Source organism: Bacillus rossius, chromosome 1, assembly GCF_032445375.1.
Source record: "Bacillus rossius redtenbacheri isolate Brsri chromosome 1, Brsri_v3, whole genome shotgun sequence".
Classification (NCBI taxonomy): Eukaryota; Metazoa; Arthropoda; class Insecta; order Phasmatodea; family Bacillidae; genus Bacillus; species Bacillus rossius.
Window position 1 is genome coordinate 95,349,498 of NC_086330.1, and position 13,955 is coordinate 95,363,452.

Sequence of the window (13,955 nt, forward strand, 5' to 3'; positions counted from 1 at the left end):
ACTAACGGTGCGGAGCACAGGCTTAGAGGCCATGGTCGGTACGACGTCAAAGTCATGTGACAAAAAAAAATATACCTACTCAAGAAAGTTTAGGGAAATGTTGAGGCGAGGTCCATACCTCAAAATAACTAACATTAATATTAATTTCTTAAATTTCACGTGTCCCGGCAACAGTGTCCAGTGCTGGAGTGGCTTGAAGTGGGGTGAACACCCTCCTGGGGTGTGATGTACTCAGTCGTCACTGTCGAACAGCTCCTGTAGACAGGCAGTCTACCAGGTAGAGCAGGGCTGCGGCCTTCCCTCTTGCTGGGCAACAAGGAGGAGGAGGTAGGGAAAGGCTCTAGAGCATAATCCTCGAAAGGCTGCTCCAGGGGGAGGGTCCTAGAGCATAATCCTCAAGATGCTGCTCCAGGGGAAGAGGGATGCTAGAGTGTAATCCCAAGGGCCGCTCCAGCGAAGGACTCCAGACTCCAGAGTGTGATCCCGAAGGCTGCTCTGAAGGAAGTAAGGGAGAGGAGTGTCAGAAGGCACTAAACCAAATTCCAAATTCCTGCTTTATTTTCCAGATTTCTTTGGTGTAATAAAATGTATTCCAGGATAGTTTCGTTTTCATGAATATTTATTTGGCACGCTTATACATTGGTATGTCCCCCGATGTTAACGAAAGTAATTATATAGCCTACATGTTAATGCTGCCACACGCGATTGGCCTTCTGGACGATTTCGGTTCGTTGGTTTAATAGGAATGTGTACATGCATGCACAGTAGACTTAACCACAAACGTGATGGTATATATTTCTTGTTATACACTTTTATTTATCCATGGATCCTCAAAGCTTTAAATTTTTGACAAGAAATTTACAGCGCAGCTACACAGCAAAGTTGACCGGTGAATCTGGAACCTGATTAACCTGTCTCTCGATGTTTCAGCGCAGGCGATGTGTTTTGTGTTAAAATCAAATTAACGAGTGTTACATCTACATATATATAAGGGGAAGCCTAAGATGTACATCAAGTTCTGTCCCTGCCCGAACACGCCCGAATATTAACCTTAGGCCAACCTCGGATTTATTTATATATATTTATATTTCTATGTATATTTTAATTTAGCTATACTAACCTAACTAACCGTCCATAGTGTTTTAAAGTGTTTTAATGTAGCTAACCTAACCGACCACATTGAATATTTGAATTCATTTTTCCTGCGCAAAAATATAACAAATCCCGAGGTTGGCCGAAGGTGAATATTCGGGCGTGTTCGGGTAGGGACAGAACTTGATGTACCCTTATCCTATTAAAGTGTTAGAAATGTGTTTACCCGACCTTGAGGCTGTTAAAGATTATGTTTCATAATAAACACCTATTCTCATTAATATCCTTACCACAAATATGGGTCTGACGTAACACATCCACAGAATTATTGAAATTAAAAAAAATTAAAATTATTCTTTTTTTTTTAACTATTATACTATATTTTGATATGGCTCATATGAATTTGTGAGTATCTTACATCATTACACATCACTAATATTTAAAGTTAAGGTACCTACTTAAATGAAACAATATAATTTTAAAACAAAATATCTGCTATCTCTGGAAAACATTTCAGCAATTTTCTTTAGTGTACGAAGACCCATTGAAACTGATTAAAGATAATGTTTTGTTCAGTCTAGAGAGTATGGTTCAGCCTTTTGATTCTACACAAGATAATTAGATATTATATACTCGACTAAGTTTAGGGTAGGGCAATTGGAATAACTCTGTTCTTATAGGACCTCTGGTCTTGTCCCCAGCCGGTTCAGGATGTGCTCCAACTCTCGCTGTGAAAGAAATTCTGAACTACGACCCAGAAAAACTATTGATGACGGCGACTCAGCTTGGATCCGTACAGGATTGGTTGGAAATTCCTTCAAAATGGGCGTGTCTTGTCCAGTGGCGTAGCCAGGATTTGTGTATGGGGGGTGTTAAGAAGCATGCAAACCCCCCCCCCCCCCCGGCCCGTATTAAAGCGGGAGGTCCGGGGGTCCTCCCCCGGGAAAATTTGGATTTTAAGGTGTAAAATAGTGCTATTTTAGCGGTTTTCGGTACTTAAATTTAAATATTGTAATGGTAAAATTTTTATTAAATTTAATATGAAATTTGTTTGAGTGATTAATAAGAAATTAATTAAATATTTGGTGCTAAGGGGGGGGTTTGAACCCCTAAAACCCCCCCCTGGCTACGCCCCTGGTCTTGTCAATGAAGAAATGAATTGTAGCTGTAGAATTGACTGGAAGTCTCACAGCACAATGGCGGATATTCGCCCGACGCGGTAGTGTAAATGACAGCGAAACACGACTCGCTATGGTCCGAATGGTAAGAACCCGGACTTCCTCGACTTAATACTTGCAAAGCTACATAAATTCTTCGGTAGCCACGTATCTTCTCGTTCTCTGTGCGGGATCTCCATACCGAGGGACCGCCCCACGCACAGAGGACGTCTTCTCAATCCGTAGCCCAACACTTAAGTAATTGTTCTTTCAAAATCGCCGGCCAGGGATCATCTAGGCTAGGAAGAATGACTAAGCGATTTTGCTTCCTACTTGGCGAGAGAGTTAACACTCGAAGTCAATAGGTAACAAGAGCAGTGAAGCGAAATAAGTAATAAATGGAATAATAAATCTCAAATAAATATTCAGCAAATAAGAATAGAATCCCAAACAAGAATATCAACTGATATGTTATGGAATAAGCCTGGGTGGTCACACTATGCACAACTCAGTACTTACATACATGAAAGAAATTATAATTATTCTTATTTAAATGTTAAATTAAACATATAGATAACTAAGAAATAAATGAGTATAAACATGGAAACATGTCTCAATGTTTAAATTTGTTTACATTTGTTTAGAAGGAATGTGCACATGCGTGCACAGTAGATCTAACCACAAACACGATGGTCTATATTTCTTATTATACACTTTTATTTATCCATTGATCCTCAAAGATTTGCTTTTTTGACAAGATATTTACAGTGCACCCATTCAGTTAAGGAGAATCTGGAACCTGATTAACCTGCCTCTCGATGTTTCAGCTCAGGCACATATGATTTCATCATGTTAAACTTACGTCTACGGTGTGCGCACACTTCATTGCATTTCTGTTGCTTACTAAAATTTCACCCTTAATGCGCCTAGAAAAGTAATACTTCAAAAAATTTAGAAGAGATATGGACAGGATATGAGAATGGGTGATGGTTTGCCTCAGGTAGAGACAGAGGTAAAGTGAAGCAGGTGAGGTAACAGGACGGTGAAAGTAGTTACTGGAACTATGATTTTTTTTGTCTGGGAAAGAAAATCAAGTGGTGAGGTGTAGGCCTATAGATCTCCAGGAGAGGGAATTCGAGACATAATTTCTTTGAGGAACGAGCTATATAGACTGAGGAAGCAGGGGTGCAACAACTAAATTTCCAAAGGGGGAGCAATATACCTATTTATAAAGAATCATCGATCCCCCTATTGAAGCGGGGGGTCCGGGGGTTGTCACCCGGGAAAATTTGTATTTCAAGGTGGAAAATGGTGCTATTTAAGCAGTTTTATTACCTAAATATTGATTACACAGCACTTTCTTTGCCCCCGTTTGCCCCCCACTTCAAGGTTTCAGAGGGGGGGGGGGGGGGCAAAATACCCTTGCCCCCCCTGTTGTTGCGCCCCTGTGAGGAAGTAACTATGGATGGTGACCTAAACATGGCGGGGGTAGTGCGGGAACAAGACATGGGAGTAAGGGAGCAAAGGAGGATCTCCCAGTTGCTTGGGCAGGCGGTAGGAAGGAATACGAGACAGAGAAGGCTATAGTTTGATTAGATTTAATACTGGTGACAACAGTGGAGACAGTGTCAAGTTGTGAAGTGATAGAAGGTATTTGTGACAATAGCAACTAGCAACCCGATCCAATAGTGGTGCTAGTAAATGGGAGGAGGCTGACAGAAAATCAGGACAATATAATACTGATTTGTGAAAAGGATAAATAATAGAGGAAGGATACTTGGCAGAAAAGTATGAGAGATGCAGCAAGTATAGGGACTGTATGATAAATGGGTGGCCTTGATGAAGATACTAAACATATATATATATATATATATATATATATATATATATTAGGGAAGTAAGTCTGTCCCATCAATGAGTAAGACGAAGGGGCGACACTCATTACTGTGGCAAAGAGGTTAAAATATTTTTAAAAAGGTAGGGTTGTTGAACACTAGACACCAAAGTAAGTCAGCTGACTTGGGGGGGAGGGGGGGGGGGGGAGGAGGAGATATCTAGAGAAAGAGAAAAAAACTTATGGGAGGATGCTACTGATAAAGAAAACAAAATATATGTACATCGATAAATTGATGGAGGAAGGGACGAAGGGAACCTTATAAGGCATGTGCAGCTATGTAAGGAAGATTTTGTTAGTTGGAAGTCTGCTTGTACAAAGAGGGAGAGAACAGCAGCTGTGCACATATTATATTGAGTTTCCTGATAACTCCAGGTGCAATACCTTACAATCATTGATATTAGAGGATGAGATTACAAAGAGAGCAACCAAAAGCAGGAGATGTTTTTCATGATCTGTATGAGGAAGGGGAATACCTACTGAACAAGTTGAATGCAATTAGGAATTAGGAACTGGATATTGGGGTAGAGCATAATGTAGATGTCTCTGATCACTGGCTGGATGAGAGGAAGTTACCAAGTCAGTGGAAGGAGACAGGATGGTGGTTATATACAAAGAATGAGTGACAAGGCGAACTTTTCAAATTACTGGTAGGTTGGGCAGTTGATGGAAAAGTTGGGATGTTAATATTTGGCAATAGAAAAGTCAGGAAATAATTTATTCATTAACAACTACATGGTTTACAGAGTGTGTATTTATGTTAAATGCAGATGACTGGGTTGTGGCAGGAGTTGATCAAAGTAGTGGCTTCTGTGAAGAAGATAGATAAGTATATAAAACACGCCAAACCTGAACAGACTCAACTGAACACCAGAGGTTATGGGCGGCATTCCGCGGCCTGGGACTCTTGGCGAGCCCCGGATCCGAACCACAACTGAGCTTCTGACCTGGCGGCTCGCATTGGCTATGATGATGTAATCAGTCCGTGGCACATGTGTCGTAGACTGTGTTGTCAGCATAAGCACTGATATGAGCCAAAGTATTTTTCAGATTTTGTATCATACAAGATGGCGTTCCCCCAATCCCCACTCTAACTCCAGTATCAGGATCCCCTATTATAGATTACTTGTACAGCTAAGTTTACAAGTAGTATAGGTAGGCTTATGTATATTTTATCTCATATTGTGCTTATGTGAAACATAACTTTATATTAAACGTGCTGAAATGCCCGCCATTGCCCGGGCTTTACGTATCATGAAACTCTTTTTGTGGAATATGGATGGTTTTTTAAAATTTATGTTGACAGTAGATTTTATTTAAATAGAAATAACCAAACAAACGTTAATTTTAAGTACTTTTTGAACCTTTTATTTCAAAGCTTGAGGGTACCGATATCATCCGTTTGCAAATCCGGAGCGTAAACAACCAATCAAGCGTACCAACTCTTGAGCTAGCTATGTATAGTTGTCCCATTCGAAAAACATGCAAAGTAATTGCCCCTAGTACTTCTTGATACAGCGAATCCAACTCGGATAGGAAACTGCACTTGCTTGAAATCGAACCCGTTTCCGGGAGACAAAGAAATCATCAGAATACAGTATCGAAAAATCACCATAAAGATGTTCCGAAATTCTGCTTTTAAGAGTACGTCAATGTGGAAGGTTTTCGGAAATCTCACATTGACTGTGACCTTCCTCGTGTTTCGGAGGTCAAGTGGCAAAATTTCATCGAGATTGAAGTAAACCTGTAGATTTGTATAAGAAACACACAAACGGAAACTCTTCTTTATTATATAGATCATTTAGGCTCAGGTTTTTTCTGCCTATACAAAGGCGCTTGTTCTGCCGAGTTACTGCAGTAGTTCGAGTGTCCAGTCACTCACGGGCAATTTTGAAACACGTTTTTCAAGTTAACGCGATATGTGCGGGTCTGGTTCGCGACTGTAAACAAGCAAACATGCCTGCACGTAAGTTACGATAGCAGACTTCAATGATAAATGAATGTGTTTTAGGGCGCGGTTACACGGCAGTCTGAACTACTTCAGGTGAACATGTTCAGCTGTTGAGTGCGGTTACACACAGTCTGAACATGTTTCGTTCGAGGCCATTTCCCATTTAACTTAAACAGGTTGGCAAAGTAGTTCAGATCGACATATCTTCTACATTAGCCTCTGATTGGCTGTTTAGAATATAAACAGTCCTTTGCAGATATTCAAGATGGAAAGTGTTCCTGGCACAAGTTCGAGTAATATTATACCGAATGCAACAACAAAACAAATCAAGAAATAATTATATGTATTTTTTTAAATTGATTCTGGCCTTAATTTTCTTAAAACTGAGATAGGTACTCTCGCTCAAAAAATAATAACAAATAAGTTTAAAAAAATTTCTGTGCATGTTGTTTGAATTCCCGATTTCTAAAAAAATATTGAGCAATATGAAAACACATTCCATTTCTGCTGATAATAGGACTGTATAAACAAGTGAGAAAATCCCGCGTTTTCTGGATACAAAATAGAGAAGATCAACAACATAGTCATTCGTTGACAGTAGACAATCGGTTTTAGAGCTGAACACACTTTTCAGCAACTACCGTGTAACCTTACACTTTCGCGTTTGTAAACGTGTTTACTTAAACATGTTCACCTGAAGTAGTTCAGGGTCCCGTGTAACCGCGCCCTAAATCTATAAGTTTGTTGTTTAATTTTAAACAAAGAGAAGGTATTTCAAGGTAAGCGTCGGGGAAGCTCATGGTGCAGTCAGTAAAATGCGATGTGTTAATACTCAGTTGTTTTTCTTCTATCTTCATTAAGTGTCAGTGTGTTATTTCTTCAGAGAATATTCTGAGTATATATAACGTTATAAACTACGTGGTGGTGTTGTCTTTTCTACACAGTAAGAAAATCTATATTAAGTGTAATGCAATTTTTATGTAATTGATTTGAAAGTTGTGCATTAAGTATTGTACATTAGGGCCGACGAAATTATTTGGTCTCTGGCCGTTAGTTTCTCTCTACGCTCCTGTGTAGTTTCCAGCGCTCAGCATGTCCTGTCTCAATATCTTGCGTTTGAGTCTCGTCTTTGTCATTGTTGTATCAATAATGAGTTAGTTTGTGAGGCGTTATGCCTCAAGTGTCCGCAGAAGGTGAAGACATTCACAGAAATTAGCCATGCGGCCTGACAGGAAAAGTTGTGAGTGGAAAAAATTTCGGAAAAGTTTCCTTTTTTTTTTTTCATTGAGGACAAAGAGTTACATAATTTAATATACAACAATTTTTTGTTCTTATCAGCTAATAGACGGTAGCATGGTCATACGAAACTCTCAAAAGTTAAGTGGTATAGAAATCAAAATGTATGTTTAATTTGGTTATTTTTCGTTAAAAAAAAGGCCGTTAAAATTTATTTGTGTGTTTCTGTCAAAGTACCACTTGCTCTCGGTATACGGCAATTGGTGGGAGTAATTTCGCGATTGCGACCGAAGTCAAGTAACGGAAATGTGTAACAGGAAGTAGAGAGAAGCGCGCGCCATTCAATTTTATTTTGAGAATTCAATAGTACCATCTTGTTTATAAGAATTTTAGTAAGGTTTTTGCAAGGGATGCAAATATTTACTTTTTTCCCCTAAAACGAATACTTATAAGTTACAGAATAACAACTCTAAACAGTACCCAAGTGCAAAATTGATATAAGTACTTATGTTTAACAACTTATAGGGCCATCCTGGTAAACAGAAATATAGTTCGGTTTTAAAAACTGTAAAAAAGGTCTAAATGTTTTACTAAAACGGATACTTTAGTAGATAAGAGCACTTAAAGGTTTTGGTGGTGATGGGGATATGTTCGAGTTATACATGGTTACAGCATTTGTGTAATATAAATATTGATGGTTTAATATAAATAAAATATCAACTTAAGGATTTACTACCCCATAATAGAGACCATTTATTGCCACTTATACCCTAAGTAATGAGCTTGACTTTCCACGTTTAAAGCGTTAAAGCGTCCTTGGTGTTTTATAGTACCTACCGTTAATGTTTTTTGAAAGCCTTTTTCACTTTTATCGGAGCAGTTTTATTATATATATATTAAAATTAAGCTCAGAAAATCGAATGATTCAATAGTCGACGTAGCTGCTCCGACAGAGAATTCTAACGGCGGGTGCGGAAACTACGTGTGATTCTCATCGTGAAATCTAGTTGAAAACACAATTTGCGTATATTTTCCATACTCACATTATTTTAAAGAATTTTATGTTAAATTTCATGTCCCGAGTTTCGTACACTTATAAGTGTATTTGTAACATGAGAACACATGAATTTCCTCGTTACCGAGGCTAGATATTACACATCACTAGCGAGTACTAAAAGACTTGCTCACTTTTTTTTTGCAATGTCAGGAAAATTTCTCTAAAAAAGGTGACAATCACCACTCATCCTGCGGTTTCAAATCCTGTAGAGTAATGTAGAGGTAGAGCTAGGGCGAGGCTGCGCAGTTCCGTGGCCAGCATCTACCGTGACTACACACACGTTATGCAGCAGTTGACTAATCAGAATCAAGGACTCCTGCCGAAAAAGAAAACGGTGGGAAACGGAATTCGGTTTTCATTTTATGAATCAAGCGGTTGGCATGGAGGTTCTAGGAATAGTGTCACCCATTAGCCATGCCTATGTTAGCCAAGTCTGCTCTAAGGCGTGCAAGTTATTCACCACTGCGATTTTCAGAACCTTCTTCCTAGTAATAGCAAAGTATAAAATGTAAATCTCTCTCTCCCCCCCCCCCCCCCTCCAAAAAAAATTGATTATTTAACCATGGGCAGTATGAAATCGATGTTTTTATTTTATTATTTTCTGGCCATAGTGATCGGTTGCACCAACCTCCGAAATATTTTATTCCGGGCTCAAATATGGACTTACTTTAGTCACGATAATTTTCACATTGTTTCAATTATGTTTTTTTTTTCATTGTATACTCAGGCTTATTTTGCTGTATTTTATTTGTCGAGGTTTTCACCCAAATAGGGTAATATCTTTCAGTAGGCATGGCCGTGCCAGTCAAGCCACCTAAGGTGGCAAAGAAGGGATAATAAAACTCTGTGAAAAGTAAACTAAAATAATTTCTTTACAAAAAAAACATAATTTTAATTAAAAAGTAAGGTTTCTATTTAAATTTTGTATTGGAAAATGTAAAAGTTATATATATATATATATATATATATATATATATAAAGAAATACCTTATTGCAAAATTCCATGCATAGTTTTAATGAAGCTAGATGGAAATGTAAAAAAAAAAATTAATAAATGTATTTGTTAATCTTTACCTCTACATGGCCATTAATATTGAATTAAGGTTAAGCTAATAAAGAGTATAAATGAATGTGTAAAGATATAACGGAACACATATATTGTTGCAGTAGGCAGGCTCCACGAAGAGCCCGCAAGCTCGGGAGGTTGACCTTGGCGTCGCACGGCCGCAGGTATATAAGCAGCACCGTCCGCCACGGCCTGTCGGAGACACCGCGTCGCCCCGCCAGCCGACTGCCGGAGCCACGAGCGATGCGCGCGCCCGCAGGTTCGACCCTCGACGAGGCCGTGAGCCAAGACGGAAGGTTTGGTTCATGGAAGCTCTCACACAGGGAACAGAGAGTTTTCATGTGTAACATCTCAGCTCTCGGTATACGGCATTTGGTAGGATTAATTTCGTGAATGGAACGGAAGTCGCATGGAACGGAAATGTGTAACCAAGGTGCTGCCGTCTGTGGCGGATTGGTGCGAACCAAAGTTCACCAAGCCAAAGGGAAACTTAACTGTTTAATGAATTTTAACTATAATTGCACGATTGTTTAATAAACTTTTAGAAAATTGTGTCAAAAACCAGGGTTTAGTATTAGGTAGATTTCAAAGAAATACTACTTTTTCTAACCGTTACCATGATGCGACTTTCGGAACATTTTTATATAGTTTTTCGTTGCATGGTCCATATACCCCAAAGCCATTGTCAACTCAAAAGTTTATTTATATATATAACTAGCTGCAGTACCCGGCTTTGCCCGGGCTGAACACCGGGTGATATATTGTCCGCGAGTTACAGCAAAATGGATAGCGATATATCCAGTGTGGTGGACATTAAGAAATGACACATAATTACTGTTTGTGTATCTGTGACCTATGATTTTCTGTTTACCCATGGCGATCGGTTAAAAGGTTTAGAAGTTGATGCGCTACAGCGGCGAGTTACAAAAAAAAATGGATAGCATAAAAACCTTCTTCATGATAAAAACACTTCGATGTGCCAAATTTCATGGCGATCGGTCAAACGGTGTAAGAGTTTATCGACGTCACACATGCCAACATCCAATTATATATATTCTTATATTTCGAAATTTTAGGGCTTTCACTTTTGCGGAAAGTGGATGTTCAGGACCTCGAATGGTTTACAACACTCCATCTCGAAAGAAATGATATTTGAAATTCCTGAAATTTTCGAAATTTTGGGGCTTTGTCTCCAGAAGGGGAGTGGTGATTTGAGGACTCTAAATGGCTGGGAAACAATAAAAATCGAAAGAGAATGATATTTGAAATTTTTTAAATTTTGGGGTTTTGACCCCTGAGGGGGGTGGGTGTGTTGTTGAGGACCCCGAATGGCTCGTAAACACTCCAAATCGAAAGAGAATAGGTTTTTGGAAATTTTGGGAAATTTTTTAATTATTGGGTCTTTGACTCCTTGTGGGGGGAGGGTAGTTTGAGGACCCCGAATGGCTTGGAAACACTCCAAATAGAAAAAAAGTATTCTTAAATTTAAGAAATTTTTCGAAATTTTGGGGTTTTGCATTCCCCCAATCCCCTTACCAAAATTTGTTGGAGAAGACGTCTTTGGGTAAACGTTCCGCCATCCCCCGGACACTTAAGTTCGTAATGACTTATTTTTAATACAATTTCCTCGAATTTTTCGAAATTTTGTGGCTTTCTCTTTTGAGAAAAAGGAGGGGGGGGGAGGTTCAGGACCTCGAATGGTTCGGAACACTCCATCTCGAAAGAAATGATATTTAAATTCCTGAAATTTTCGAGATTTTGGGGCTTTGTCCCCAGAGGGAGAGGGGTTATTTTGAGACCTTGAATAGCAGGGAAACACTAAAAATCGAAAGAGAATGATTTTTGAAATTTTCTAAATTTTGGGGCTTTGACCCCTGTGAAGGGGGGGGGGGGGGTGATGTTGAGGACCCCGAATGGCTCGCAAACACTCCAAATCGAAAGAGAATAGGTTTTAGAAATTTTGGGAATTTTTTTTATTATTGGGTCTTTGACTCTTTGTGGAGGGAGGGTAGTTTGAGGACCCCGAATGGCTCGGAAACACTCCAAATAGTAAAAAAGTATACTTAAATTTTTAAAAATTTTCGAAATTGGGTGGGAAGTCGACTTTGGGTAAAAGTTCCACCATGCCCCGGACACTTTAGTTCGTAATGACTTAATTTTAATACAATTTCCTCCAATTTTTCGAAATTTTGTGGCTTTCACTTTTGTGGAAGGGAGGAGGGGGTGGGTGGAGGTTCAAGACCTCGAATGTTTCGAAGCACTCCATCTCGAATGAATAGATATTTGAAATTCCTAAAATTATCGAAATTTTGGGGCTTTTTCATAGAGGGGGGCGGGGGGTTTGAGGACCCTGAATGACTCGAAAACACTTAAAATCGAAAGAGAAAGCTTTTTAAAAAAATTTAAACTTTCGAAATTTTGGGGCTTTAACCACCTGGGGGGGGGGGGGAGGGAGGTGGTGATGTAGAGGACCCCGAATGGCTCGGAAACACTCCAAATCGAAAGAGATATAAAGGAATATAAGAATGTAGGCATTTAATGTACTCCTATTTACCATAATAACAATATTGACAAATAGAAAAAACTTATTACCTACCTATGAATAATTTTCTAAATAAATTAATAAATAACTCTATGTTTAAGAATTTACGTACATACATAATATTAAACTTCAAACTATACACACCAAAAAAAAAAAGGATGTTTTGAAACTATTTTTTATTTGTCATAATGTTTAAAACATTTGTAGGATTTCTTTATATGTAAAACTGTGGTGGCAATATTCCGCTTATCCAAAGGAGTATAGAAAATAATAGAGATATCACTCCCTGTACACACCAAAAATCTTTGAATTAAGTAAAAAAAACATAGTCCAAAATGAAACAAAAAGTATAAATAACAACTAATTTGACAAAAAAGTTTATACAACTGGAATGACAATGTTATCATCCGCCTGAAATTTAATAGAAGTAGGTAGGTAAGAAATTATATAAGAAATTTAATGAAATTAAAACATACATAAATAAAATTATCTCACACTCAACCAAACATAATGTTTAATATGAAATAAAGGAAGATGGCAATTACACGTAACTATTCTAATGAATAAAAAAAATCAATTTTCCTGAAATAGTAAAATTCAAATTTTTCAACAATATATTACATAATTGATAAATATTTCTGGTCTTCGGTCTCGGCAGCCCTAAGACTCTTGACGCTCAGCAGATAAATTATAAACACTAAACCAAACTCCTTGCAAATAAGTAGGTACTGTAAAAAAATTACAATATTGACAAATAAAAAATATTAGTAGGCCCTGCCAACCTTTCGAAGAAATTTATAAGTTTAAGAATTTATATACCTACATAATATTAAACTTCAAACTATCCACACAATAAAAACCTAAGAATGTTAGTGTAAATAATTTTTTTTATTTGTCATAATACCTAAAATACGTATGTTTACAAAATGAAACAAAGTATAAATAATGACCAATTTGACAAAAAAATTGTACAACTCGAATGACATTGAAAACATACACGTAAAATTTAAAAGAATTATGAGTGCCCTAGGTAGAGAGAAAAAAAAATATATAGAAGAAATTAAATAAAAAAAATGGGTGCGTGTACTTAGGTACGCGCATGAGAAGTTATACTTCTTTGGCATCATTAAAAAATAGTTTTTAATTGCATGCAAAAATATTGCGTGGAGTCCCACCGCGCGGAAGAAGTGAAACTTCGTAATGTGGAAATGAAAATAGGAAGGGGTAGAAATTGATTTTTAGTGAAATCATATTGTATCAAATAAAACTAAAAAAAATAAAGGAAATAAATTTGTAACGATTCATAGATTGATCTTCAGAGAGAGAGAGAGAGAGAGAGAGAGAGAGAGAGAGAGAGAGAGAGAGAGAGAGAGAGACCTATTGAATGTCTATAAAACTTACTTTTTTATGAGAGCAGATTTTCATGAAATAAATCATTGTGCTGAAACATGACTGTCATACGCACAGAAAGTGCTTTCTTTTATTTAAATAACACTTTTTAATTATTATTATTATTATTATTTATTAACATTTTATGTTTTTGTTCTGTGTTCACGTCTTTGGACGTATCTGCAACTACCATTCTCTATGGTGTAATATAAGTGACGCCGAAGCTCAATTAACAAGACCCCTCTAAGGAACATTGGACCTATAACGGCAAATTGAACTTTTTATTTAATAATTACATAAGAGATTTTCCATTGTTGTAAAATCCTATTTTAAATTTAAGGAGTTGTGATGTATTAATTTGTTTTGCTAATTGTCTGTGAGTGATTTTGAACGTGTAATTAAGTCAACAATTTTAATGATTCAGCCAATCAGCGACGTTGTTACTTAAGAGAAGCGTCACTACAGAATTAACAGTAAAAAAGTCTGAAATTAACGGCGATGATGGCTACATAGGCCGGGTTGAAATTCCCTTAAAAACCAATGAAGATGAATAGCTGGATAGGTCATCCTA

General features: G+C 37.6%; 1 protein-coding gene across 1 annotated transcript in view; it reads left to right on the top strand.

The window, feature by feature from the left end:
- The first annotated feature begins 6,901 nt into the window (after positions 1-6,901).
- Positions 6,902-13,955, top strand: part of LOC134540461 (phospholipase B1, membrane-associated-like) — a 108,171-nt gene continuing 101,117 nt past the window's right edge. The window contains exons 1-2 of the mRNA XM_063383233.1: positions 6,902-7,037; positions 9,555-9,712. Coding sequence (XP_063239303.1) covers positions 9,697-9,712 — 16 coding nt within the window. The 5' untranslated portion in view covers positions 6,902-7,037; positions 9,555-9,696. The remainder of the gene's footprint in view (positions 7,038-9,554; positions 9,713-13,955) is intronic.